At 39.8% G+C, this 13,857-nt stretch overlaps 1 protein-coding gene across 1 annotated transcript; it reads left to right on the forward strand.

Annotated features, from left to right (window-relative positions):
- The first annotated feature begins 214 nt into the window (after positions 1-214).
- On the forward strand, positions 215-13,643 carry LOC139697460 (serine protease 33). The gene is made up of 7 exons (XM_071596186.1): positions 215-395; positions 1,645-1,767; positions 6,193-6,523; positions 8,149-8,298; positions 10,497-10,645; positions 12,209-12,363; positions 13,488-13,643. Exons 1-7 carry the CDS (start codon positions 215-217, stop codon positions 13,641-13,643), a joined length of 1,245 nt encoding a protein of 414 aa, XP_071452287.1.
- The last annotated feature ends 214 nt before the right edge of the window (positions 13,644-13,857 follow it).

The raw sequence follows: 13,857 nt of genomic DNA on the forward strand, positions 1-13,857 counted from the left end.
CCGTAATCTCGTTCCATTAATTCTAGCCACGACAGCTTATCTGAGGAACCAGGGATCCCCGCCGGGAGGGCGAAAGTGGTCGCATCCAGTGGCCGGGAGTCGAGCGGGCGCCACCGTCATGGAGGAAAAGCGAGAGCGTGCAACCGCCACGCAGTGCACGCTCACCCTCTTTTGCTGGTTGGCAGGGGGTTGGCCGGCGAGGAGGGGGTGCACCATGGAGGCGGGTGGCGGCGCCCTCGTGGCCCCTTGGTGGCTCATCACGGCGCGGTGCACGCCGTACGACGTCCCCGTTAAGCAACCCACCATCCGCCGCCCACCTCCCTTACCGGACCGACGGCATCACTTCGTGGTGGACAACCCGAGGCCGCCTCCACAGCTGCCGAACAGGGAAATGGGTGAGAATTATTTTAACTTCCCATCCTCACAACCTCTATTCTTCCCGAGTTTTTCGATTCATGGTAGCATCATACGTAGCGGTGGATTTGAAAGCTTCCTGATATCTCTTACAAGTTTTTGTTGACCGGACCGGAAACGTATTTCTTCTCTCATCTGCTACCTTTTCAGTTTGTTTCGGCGTCCAATTGCTTTTACGACTACAAAATATCTTCTTCTTCCTCCATCTTCCTTACAATCCGATACAGCCACACCTTAAACATAATATTAACCCAAAATACAGTGATACTGACCGACCGACGCAATAATTGCACAACGTTAGTACATGTAGACCCTAGTTTTTATAAAACTTTCTGGTTCACAAGTGCTTTCATTTATACCATTCTAGTTAATACATAACGCGCCAACATGATATAAAGTCACAAAAATAGGTACAATTTTTCAGCAGATATTCATGTAAAAAACGAATTCAGTTATATCAAGAATTTTTCGGGCTATTGTACCATTGATTGCAAATGCTCGATATACGCAAACGGCAACTATGAACACCGAAAACCCCGAATGAAAGTCCATTTATTTTTTCAACTAAACTTCATAAAATAAACTGTAATCATATACGGCCCTGGGCCTTGTCTGATTTGTACAAAACATTTTCTTCGCCCCAAGTATTCTTCACCAAATTGAAAAAATCAAAATATTTTTTAGAATCCCACTTCTAATGTAGAAAACGCAATTATTTCAAATTCTAAGGAAAATGTTTTATCAAAAGAGGTTAAAAATCTTTAAACTATCTCCTCATACAAGGCATAAAACATCCCTTCAGATTAAATTCAGTAGCTTCAGGCGTGATGTGGTGGAGATCCCTCCAGATGTTTGTGCTCTTCACTCATGCAATGGTTTGCAATAGAAAAATACGACAGGGCTGATCGATAATCCTGTTGTATAAAGAATTGATGTATTTTTTCTTTATGATTTTCACTTCTTAACACCCAGTACCGTAATTCAAAAGATCTTGCGACGTTATTGCGTATTTTAAGTATGATTTTCTGGCCCTTAATCACTTCGGTGTGTCTCGCATAAATTGATCCTAAACTTTGAAAATAACTAATATTTCAACAAGCAATGTCCAGTTTTAGGTGACCACGCATCAAACATTTCATTTTGTTTCTTAAACCTTCTTCAGTGGTAGCCATTTTTTGATAAAGAGGGAAGGTAGCATCTTAATATATCATTTGCGTTTCCACAGGATAGAATTTTCACTATCAACTAGTTTCGCTACGCTGTGGCATCTTCTGGACTTCGGCGTAGCGAAACTAGTTCTCAGTACAAATTCCATATTGTGGAACGCAAAGTTATTTGATTCTTTCTTGTGCAGTACAATGGAATTCCACAAACTATCGGCCTCAAATATCTCTCAAATCTTCACATTTTGCTATCTAACCAAAAGAAAACCATCACTTTCAACATTAAAAGCAAAATTTTCGAATGCATCACTGCTTTTAAATACATTGAAAATTGATTCAGAATGAGTTACTAATCATAGCATCCAGATTTGATTCCCGGGCACAAATCGACCACCCTCAGTTTCACTCGACCTGACTTTTGTGACTTTTCGGGTAATAGATCTTCATGGGAAACCACAGGCGGAACAGGGAAAATAACTGGTCCCCTTACCGTGATGAATGAATTTCACATACTTCTGGTTTTAATACTAGGGGAGCACTTCCCTCACCTGTCAAGCCAACACTCGATTTTATAATTGAGGTGGCTGGTTACAAAACGTACAAGGGAATTTTAGCGACGACGGATAAGTCAATGCAAAACAAAGCATTTTCTGTGTTGTTATCTGTGAAACTTCAGAGGGTAAATGGATATTAATATTTAAATTGGAGTACTTCTCAAGTTTCCTAATTCACAACTGACCCAACAGAGTAGTTTGGAATTTGTTCCACAGGGAAAGAGGAAGTTCATATCCAGCTTACCTTTTTTGTGCCAGTTATAAACATGGCAAATTTAATACAAATCTAAATAATATGGATATTTTTGGAAAATAGATGAAGCAATAGAAAAAGCAATGTACGAGTATACTAACCCTTAACTTTTTTGTGCTTCAGTTGGTAGCTAGTTAAAGATTCAACGCTTCAAATCTTGGACATTCGTCTGAAATTTATGTCGTTTGGAGGGAATTTAATTTAACAATTATATATCACAATTTTAGACTGTAATTGAGGGGAGAATGTTAGGCAAACGAGGAAAGGGAAGGAACAGGATAGGGATGTTGGACGGGATGAAGGGAGGAAGAAAGTACTCATAGCTGAAGAGGGACCTGATGTAGAGTAGGAGGTTGTGTTTTGCTAGGGGCCACAAATTATTTAATTAGTAATTACATCCATCCAAAAGCCTAACTTAACCGGTGGATTACCTAATAATAATATCACAATTCGCGCTAAATCAGCATGTGTTTATCAATACCATCAAATAAGTGGTAACTGCTTTGGTCTGAGATAACTTTTAAAAATGGTAACTCAATACACAAAATATTTCCTTCTGCTTGAGATTCAACAGCTCCATTCATTGAATTAACAGAGCAATATTGCATGCTCATAGACAACTAGAGCAAGACTAAAAACAACAGTTGGCGCTGCAAATAGTTTTTATGCATACCCCATTTACTGGTTTAAATAAAATACATTTACCAGTTCTGAGGATGGAAACTCCTAAAGTGGTGTCTGAATGTAAGGACTAAATTAATATATATTTTAATGACGCTTTTTGTGTCTTTTTAGTTACCAGGTTCAAAAATTTACTTACTATTAAATATATAAGGGCTGACCAGAAAGTAAATTACGTTTTGTCATAGCATGGCGGTGGGTATGGCTGGAGCCACCATCTTAGTGTCTAAATATCCCCACACTCAGTTCGCACCCTGCTGTGGTAGTGTACAGACTGTGGTTCTTCTACTTTGCTCACTGTCACCTGTTAAAATGTGCGCCGCAGTAGAAAATACCTCGGGTGGTGAATTGCGATCTATGATTAGGTTTTTACTGGCGAAAAACAACAAGTCAATTGAAATTTATAGGCAAATTTGTGAAGTGTATGAAGACGGAATAATGAATGCAGGCGGAGTGAGGCAGAGGTGCATTCGTTTTAAAATGGCTGCACTAATGTACACTACGAGGACCACAGTGGTTGGCCTAGCCATGTGACAGATGAACTGACGGAGAACATCAACGAAAAAATTTGTGTAAATCGCTGATTTACGATTACGATGCTCTATATGTGGCTTGCAATACAACGTTTTGACAATGACGCAGGATTTCATGCTGGTGTGAAAAAGTGGTTAAAATGTACGGCAGCAGATTTCTTCAAAGATAGAATGGAAAAGCTTGTGTATTGTTACGATGAATGCCTCAATTTGAATGGCAACTATTTACGTGCAGAAAAATAGTTTAAGAATGTTCCTTTCAAATGTATAAAATAAAACTATATCTTGTGACTAGGTCCATATTTTATTTCAAAACGTAAGTTACTTTCTGGGCTGCCCCCCTGAGAAATCGCAGGAATTTCTATTACACAGCACATACTAACAGATCGCAGTGAACAAAGTTGAAGAAGCGCAGTGTGCGCACTGCCACAGCAAGATGCGTACTAAGTGTAGGGACATTTAGACACCAAGATGGTGGCTCTAACCCTACTCACCGCCAAGCTAGGTGGAAACGTAAGTTATTTTCTTGTCAGTTCTCGTATCTCCTTTAGGGACACTTAAATTTCATATATTAGTGCGTCGTGTGGCCAGGGGAGGGAGTATTTGGGGTTGAACAATTTGTGCGTTTGAATTGTGTCCGTACGCATGCTATCTTTTATCAAAAAAATGTTCATTTACTTCGAACTATGCCTGGAGATTTAGTGGCCGTTTTATTAACATTCGGTTAATTTAAAAAAAGTAAAATAGAAGCCATATCTCTGTGATGGAGAGGCGGGTGAATTACTTTACTATTGACCGTTCACTTACAGCAAATCAGTGCAATACTTCCAACCCTATCGTAATGTCTCTCAAATTTTCTCATTTTGCTATAAAGCTGTTTCAGCCAACTGCCGAGAAAAATATAACTTTTAAATACTGATGTTCTGTGGACTTTTATTATCTTTCTCTATGTCATCTCAAGGTAAAAATATATTCAGGAACATTCAACACAGTTATACATAAAAACTCATGTAAGACAAAAGGTAAACTCTAACGTTGCTTCCAGGGATGATAAATTAAAATAGTAAACTTATTTATCGGTAAGTCAGGAAGATACATAGCACAGCTTGTATTAGCCTCAATGGCACGTGAAATCAACACTTCAGAGTAATGGGGGCAATTCCTTTCCTAGTGCCGTTTCTTACGGTTTCCTAAGTAACATCTGGTACTTAAAAAATTGCTAGCCAAATAATTTTTCGAACGTTATACTCTATGACACGTAGCAAATAAATTCTTGAAATCAAACATACACATTTTTATAGCAGTAAACTAAGAAGTCGTTACTGTCAAATACTAAAAGCATAACTTGGTGGAATCTCAGTTTCTAGATTGAATAAAAACTTGCTGATTTAACAAAAATTTTATGGTCATTTCTGTGAAAATCACAAACTTTTTAATCAACTTAAATAATTATGGTGATATTTCAGTGATACCGAAAATGTGAACCTATGTGAAAAGGGATTTAAAAAATATATGATTGATCCAAAGTTTAAAAACTATTGAACTATTTCTTTCTGAAATGTAATTTGGGGTATTTCACCTCAAAGCGATTATGGCTGGCACAGTAACACACATTCAATCACTCCCGACCAAGGGGAAAAAAATAAAGCTTAATCAGCGGGCCTGATGTATTTCCCGGATTTTATCCTCTACTCTGGATGAATCATTCTTCGAGGAACATGGAGCGCGGAGAGGTCCCACTTCCCCGTTAGTTTTAGCTGTGATCATTAGATGACTCTATTGGAGAAAGTATTATCAGGTACGAGGGTCATCCGGAAAGTAGTACCCGTTCGTGCCGCATGAAGTGCTGACGACGCGAGTAGCCGCTGGACGAGGTCAGATAGCTTCAGTGGCTTGTCTGCCTTCTCTGAGCCAAGTTGCGTGACGCTAGCATTGCCTGTGTTGTTTCTGTGATTGTTTACAATGTTTAAAAAAAATTGAGAACGCCGCCAGTTGTGAAGTGAGGGCAGTGATTAAATTCCTCAATGCAAGAAACGTTCGCCCATGTGATATTCATCGCCAATTAAAGGAGGTGTATGGAGACAATGTAATGGACGAGTCGTCTGTTCGGCGGTGGTGTCGCAACTTCAACATGGGGAGGGGGAACACACACGACGATGAGCGTTCGGAGAGACCGTCTGTCATTACAGACCAACTGGTGAGCTCAGTTGACGAATTCGTGAGGAACGATCGGCGCGTCACAATTGATGACATCTGTGAGCATTTTCCCAATGTTTCTCGAACAATTGTTCATGAAATTGTTAAACACCATCTGCATTATGCAAAAATTTGTGCAAGATGGGTCCCTCGCGTATCTCAATGAGCTGGCGGCGAAGGACTATGCAGCAGGAATACAGAAACTTGTCACACGTTATGACAAATGCCTTAATTTGCTTGGAGATTATGTTGAGAAGTAGTTTAAAGTATCCTCTTTCAAATAAAATTTTTTATGTTTGTTAATATTTACTTTTGTGTCTTTATTTCACGAACGGGTACTACTTTCCGGATGACCCTCGTACTTCTATTATTGACCTGTCCCCGGAACTTCCCAACAGAATGCGGCATCCCGAGGCTGTCACCGCGCGGAATTTCCTACCATAATGACGAGTATGCCGCCGAGGATGACGCCGCCACGCCACTTGACGACGACTTCCTGGATGACTCGGAGGACAGCATGGGAGTGGGAGAGGCGGCGCTCGCCCCCGAGGACCACGGGGGTGCCCGACGGCTGCGCACCGACGTCCTGAGCAAGCGGATAGTGGGAGGGAGCGAGGCGCGCTTCGGGGAGTTCCCGTGGCAGGCGCACATTCGAATTGCGGGATACCAATGCGGAGGCGTGCTCGTGGGGCGGGCCCACGTCGCGACGGCCGCACACTGCGTCCACAGGTGAGAGGAGTTTAATCTTACAAGACGCGTACTACTTAAGTCAAATTCATGAAATGGGTTGATTGATGGTGATATTGTGCTCCTTACCTGGCGCAGAGAAAGACAGCAAAGTAAAGCAACACTAAGAAAATGTCCATACAAGAAACAGTACTTGGATGAAGCCCCAAAGAAAATATATTTGCAATAACAAAACACCTAGGTGATCTTCATTATAACTAATTTGTTCCAAAATAATACCAAAACTATGCTTCAAAACTCCAAACGTAACTTTTTTTAAATAAACCACTTTTAATACGAACCATTTTTCTAACACATCCAACATCTAACCCAGCTTCAAGTCATATATTCCATGTGGACTCGCAAAAAGCAATTTATGAGCGCAACGTGTTGATAGATATCCCGCAGTGTCTTCAACCCATGTCAAATACCGATTCCCTGAACTTTTGGTGGACATGAGATAAGATGCATATCGTAAAGGAGCTTGCCACTTCACAATTACTATTGAAGGTACACTTATTGAACGTCAGGGCCACTCTTTTACACTAGATAAACTTGGGTTAGGCGTGGATTGAATGAAATTCTTGTGGGGAGGGCGTAAATAATCCCGGCGTATTTTACCCTTAAATATATAGCAATATATTGGCATAAAATTCAATTTGGAATAAAATTTTTAAAGTACCTCATATTGATTATGGCCTCTGGTGTACACGTATTATTGGTATTAGCGTCACATAATGCGCAATTTTACCTGGTACTTTGGCCTTAGTCTATTCCTTTTATTTTGTACGCATGTGAAGCCTCGTACCGATTGGTTTCAGCAAAGTTAACAAACTGTCACTGATTCCAATTTCATCTCTGTTAAGTAAATTACATCTTAACACCTTCATAACCCTACAGAAAAGTGGTTCTTACCGCAGGAATCTATGGACTCGTAAAGTTTCAATGTGGCCAAAATACAGGGTTCATCCGGAAAATAAGTGTACTGACTCCTGGGCTGGGCGCGCCGCTCCAGGCGCGCCCAGCACCGCTCTGACGGGCTGCGATTGGAGGGGGGTATGTTGGCAAGCGACGCTGAAAAAGGCAGTCGGCTCTGAGCTGTGGTGTAGTGAGGAGCTCTGTTAACGCGAACCTCCACGCTTCGACCCACGTCACGGAACGCGATGCCGAAGTTTTTGGAGCAGCGTTATTCCATCAAATTTGCGGTAAAGCTTGGGAAATCGTCTACCGAAACTGTCGGTATGATTAACGAGGCTTACGGGGAGTCAGCCATGTCCAGAAACATGATCTTTCGGTGGCACAAGATGTTCGTGGAGGGCAGAGAAGAGGTCGACGACGAGTCTTCGAGAGGTTCCCGATGATGCCTTCGCGGGAGCGTTCCAGGAATGGGAACGCCGCTGGAACAAGTGTATCGACTCACAAGGGTCCTATTTTGAGGAATATTAGCTTAAGATATGTAAAAGTGTAATAATTTTTTTTTCCTGAGCTCAGTACACTTATTTTCCGGACGAACCCTGTATCAATGACTTGAGCACGCACGCCCCGGAATTTCCATTGAGAATTTTGTTTAAGTTGTCTGAATTTCAATTAAAGTGATTCCAGCTTTCTTTTGCCTGTTTTAATTCAAGAGCCCGTCTCCGTGACATCACCGTTTTCCTGGGAGAGTACGACACGCAAAACACGGGGATGTACAGCGAGCCCCTACCAGGGGAGGCGAGGAGGGTCGTCAAGAAAGTCATACATCCAGAGTTCCAGTATAGAGTAACGCAGCCCGACAGGTATAGTATTGCTCCAACTATATCTAGACTCAAATTTCCCATTACCATTCTCTCACGTATCTTACTTCAATTCCCAAAGTCTTCAAAATGCGTCACAATCGCGCACATGCGCTCACAGTTCCGCAAATGGAGCGAGGCTAATTCCATTTCGCCGGCGACCGAAGCGGGCGATTTATGAAGCGTGATCGAAATTCTGGGATGATTGGTTAAGACGCCGCGTTTTGCCACGTTTCGTTCTCTCCGATTTCCACGTCTCGCTCCGATCACAAACTTAGTCCATTGTCTCCGCCACTCTTAGTTATTTCTGTCCTACCAGAAAATCCCAATCTGTAACTTCAAATCCTTTTAACAGTGACCCACTGTCGAGTTCTCGTGTCGATAGGCTTTCTCAAAATTCCAATTTCACTCGGAATTTCGAGTGAAATCGGAATCAAAATAGTCATCAATTATTTTGTCTTCATGTGAATAGTTTCTGCTCAAATACATAAAATAAAATACCAATGTCGATTGCATTAAAATAAAATAAATTTAACGTGCACCTTGTTTTTACGTTTTGGAAGACTTTCCCCGGAAATAGATAACCCTTTCATGGATACTTAAACTGCTCACCATACATCCTGAATACTTAATAAGGTCAACAGTCATGATTTCTTAGATCCCTCTCTTCCACACCGTCAAGATTGATTTACGATGTCTCCACTCCTCTCCCTTCCATATGACATCATCCTTAAAGAATATTTCCCAAATTTTACGCAATTTTTTCCATGCATCCCGTGAATTTACCCTTTTGAAAGTGACGAAAAATATGGCTCGAATTGGCCCCCTTGCTACATTAACACGCTTGACCAAATCCGTAATTGACCTTACAACTACGTAAATTAATTTATTATTATTATATTAGCCTACCATTTAAGGTAGGTGTTCTACGCACATTGACTGATCAATCATTTCTTGGCCTCTCCTAATAAAAATTAACTTGAAACCACCCATCACACATATGTACAACACAATAAACCCTTCTTCAATTTCACATACTTCCTCATTCCTTCCAGTGTCCAGCATGCCTATCCTTTCCCTACCACTTCCTCGCTTGTCTAACGTTCTCCCTCTATCATTGTTCAACGTCCCATGGTCAATAAAAACACCCCGCATTCATCTTTTATTTTTCCTTTGGATCTTCTCCAACAATTCTCTCTCCTCCCCCACAAGCCTAGTACTTAGTTTTTTTCCTTTCCACCCATTTCACCTTTTCCATTCTTCTCCAAGCCCACATTTCAAAAGCCTACAATCTAAGGCTTTCGTCTTGTTTTAACGACCATAATTCCGTGTTGTATAAAGCCACGCTCCATACCAATTCTTTAATTAGTCTTCGAGCAACATCCTTAACTGTTGTCCCTGAAGTCAATTCCCTCATTCTTGTGAAAGCTTCTTCGCCTAATGTAATTCTTTTTCTTATGCCCCTACGTTTTTGACCATTTTGGTTTAAAAGGCCTCCGTGATAGGCAAGCTGTTCCTCCTTTAATTCACGGTTCCTATTTCAATACTTATCTCTAAAACCGCATAACCTTTCTTTTATTTACATTGATGCTCATTCCATACGTATCGCACTAACCTCCAAATGAGCTCAGTAATGCTTACAATCACTTGGCTGACTGACAAACTAAATCTTGATCATCCGCACACATAAGTAATTTTGCCAACCCCTCACTGACTGACATTCCTATATCCAGTTTTTTCGATTCCATTTTTACCATATCCTCCTCAATACGTCGAAAAGCGAGGGTAATAATGGACACCTCTTCCTTATCCCTCTTCGGAATACTAACCATCTCGACTCTCCATCTGCCACTTACAGGTACATCTAAGCATTCTTAGGGGGATAAGTCTCCTTTCCCTTCAATCTACACCTAAATTCCTGCAATGTATTAATTAATTTTACCCAATTTATCGTACACCTTCTCGAAAATTGAGATGTAAGTAAATATATTCTGATTATACTCAATAGTCTTCTCTATTAGTGACATCATTACTGCTATGGCATCACTCGTGCCTATCCCCAACCTAAACCTAAATTGATCCGTGAATTCATTTATATAACCACAATTTTCTACTACCTGAATTATATTTTTTTGCCAAAAATCTCCGAATCCGATGATATTAAATTCTTCTTTTGCATCTGGTGCCCATTTGGACCACAGGTACGATTTGGCGCTACTCCGCTTGTCTCGGCCCGTCTCTTTCCGGGCCAACATCATCCCCATCTGCCTGCCGACCGCGGGACAGGACGCTCTCTTCAGGGGAAGACTGGGAGTGGTGGCCGGGTGGGGAAAGACGGACACGTCATACGGTGCGTACCAAACCGATTGAGGCCAACCAATGGAAAGCGACTCCAAAATAAATTTCGCAATACAGTTTGAAACGTTGTTCTAAATTTTTAACGCTTGAATTACGTGGCTGAAACTCAGTGTGAACTCAGGTGGTTACATCCTCTGGTAAACGAATGACAAGATAGGATGACTTATCGGGATTCCAGATACACCCGGAAAGCAAACTAAGTGACAAATCGACAACAGTGATTACGGAAGGAAAGTATGGGGAGCGTATTTTCTAATTCAAGACAATTTAACATTCTTATTTATGCATCACACATAGCCTTGATAGTGACATCAGTCTCTATCAGCGATTTTATTTTAGCAGCGTGGTTAAACTGCGGATAAAATCAAAGACTTCTATTTCTGTCAGTTGTTTGAATCTCATCCCAGTTGTAGACACTATCGTGTCTTGACCCTTTTCTACAAGAAGGGAAACTGCATATAATTCTGATTTTTACGGCAATTTTTACTGTATTTTTTATAACAGCAAATTATAATTTTTTGTTGAAATTTTAATATTCAAATATTAATTGGGAAAACTATGGTCACCATATGGACTATGTTTGGTTGGTTGAACTCTACCTTGATTCGTTGTTTCTGTAATTTGATTGGTTTAATGTAACTTGTCAGCTGGCTGATTGTCGAATTGCATTGAAATAAATACATTCTACCGTGTCAAGTTATTGTTTGAGGAGAATGGATTACCAAGCATCCTTGAGTTTGTCCTATGAAAAAGTAGGCATTTGCTATATTTTCGAAAATTTATTTTTAATTAATACTTCGCTAGTTTTTTTCGTAATATTATTTAACTATCTTAAAATGAACCTGAAATTGCGTGGTAGCCTTTGCAAATATTTACGAATACACCCAAGATAATGGCAGTAGTTGTTTTTATTTTTAATTATCTGGACCTGATTTTGGCGAAAATGTTTAACTTCAGTAAATTTGAAATATGATAAATAAGAAAGAATTGACCTTAAAAATAACAGAAATAGAAACAATAAAGTGGAATAGAAATCAAACGCCAGGAGCCCTTTACATTCTTCTTCATGGTCTTTACCATGGAATCAAATCCTTCGTATTATATTCTGGTAGATTGCAATTTCATTCGATAGGGAAGCATTTACATAATAGTGCCATCAACCAGCGAGCGTTGCGAAAAAAAGGAGTCCATTCCCGGGTGTGTTCATCAATTTTCTTTCCTTTCGCTTCATCTGAGAGTTTTATGCCATTTGCTAACAGATTTGCCGTTCCTGTGAAGTAAATGTACGAAAGCCCATTTACACAAACATCAAATAATTCCTCTCACGTTTGATATGTATAGTTATCTGAAAATGCATTTGTTTCCAGTACAAAAATTAGAAGAATTTTGATGAGGAATTCCCTCTTCAAAAATCCAGAATGAATAGGATATTTTCTGGATTTATTGTGTTTCAAATAGAAACCTTAATTAATTATAAATTCCGCTACAATGGTATTCATTATGTATAGCCTAAGAGAAATTGCATTGCGGTCTTATTATTTCGTTTCTTTTCCAGGCAAGACGGGAACAAACATTCTTCACAAGGCCACCGTACCAATCCTGAAGGATGACGAATGTCTCCGTTGGCACCGCTCCAAGAACATTAGACTCCAGTTGCACAGCGAGATGTTTTGCGCCGGCCACAGGGACGGACATTCCGATGCTTGTTTGGTATGTCTCATATACCAACTGAAATATCTCAGTTTTTGATTGGCTTTTTGAACTTCCAAAAACCTTGACCATATGGTAGTATCAAGTCATGTTGGTGGAATGCAATTTTGTAATCTTTCGTAACAATTGACCAATTTAGTATTGCTTGCGAGTTGATTTTTACTCACAAATATTGTACTTCAGATACAAACTCATTTGATATTAATAACTATACCCAATGCAATTTTCTGTCAATGGTGTCTTCGCTGTCATTAAAGAGACCTTTGCATTTTCTAGTATTTTATGAAATTATTCATGTAGCATTATTTCCTCAGCTTTTAGTGAACGTTTGGGCAATCAAATAAAATACAATTTTTTTTCTTCTTGCCAATAATCTGACGATATGTCCCAACATAGAAAAAGGACATCTGAGAAGGAAATTAATTAAATTGTTGCCTCAAATCACAAATGAAAACACTAATAACTACCACAAGTATCAGTATGAAATGTGATTATAATAATCTAGGACCATTTTCCATCAGTAATATGATTTTCAAAGGGATAAAGTAATTTTGGAATTTTTATTTTTGTAGTTGTCTGTTACAGATATTTCATACTCTTTAGACGAAAAACAACAACATTACTACCACTCGTATACGTTGCAGAAAATGAACTGCATTTTTGGGTATCTTAATTTCTTTCCTTTTATTGATTCTATCGCATACTTCTACTTACCCTTCCCTTCCGCAACAGATTTTTCATAGCTTGGCCCTTTTCATTTATTCACATTTAAAAAATCAAATATTCTTGCACCAAAAGAATATGAGCCTCATAAATTGTCCAATAAGTTTCTCTCGTTTTGAAAGTAAAGTACACATACACTTCTTTTTTCTCCCATTTAGAGTCTTCTCGACTTAATATCACTATTTTATGAAAATTATTCCATCGCTTATGTTCCTTCCCGATGAATATTATGCAGTCCACACTTAAATATGGTTAGAAATTAAACCCCACATTAAGTTTTATGAAATCTGGTCTTATGCAATTTTCTGTAAAATTATGTGAGATCAAAAATTTATGATGTCCTCGCAGTTTTCGAAGTTTTTGCTAAGTTTGAAATAATGCTTTTCTCATTTTCTTCACAGGGTGACTCCGGGGGACCACTCGTAGTGCTAATTGGAGGGAGGTGGACACTCGCTGGTATCACTTCTGCTGGGTTCGGATGCGCGGTAGACCACCAACCGGGGATATACCACAAAGTGGCCGTCACAGCCAATTGGATTGCGGAGCAAGTCTTGTAGTCACTCCTGAAGGAGCGAACATTCACTTGACTTTACCCCCTACCGTCCGACAAGAGACTGCTGATATACTGCGCAGTCAAAAATCCAGAATTTTTATTTAAATTGCGTTGCTATCCGTGGCTATGATAAGCATTCACTAAATTCTTACCAAGAAGGTTTAAAAGTAAGCCTGTCATGGATTAAGAGAACATTTTCTTCGACAGAATTACTAAAT

This window comes from Hetaerina americana, unplaced genomic scaffold, assembly GCF_022747635.1.
Source record: "Hetaerina americana unplaced genomic scaffold, ioHetAmer1.1.p SCAF_1, whole genome shotgun sequence".
NCBI classification, from domain to species: domain Eukaryota; kingdom Metazoa; phylum Arthropoda; class Insecta; order Odonata; family Calopterygidae; genus Hetaerina; species Hetaerina americana.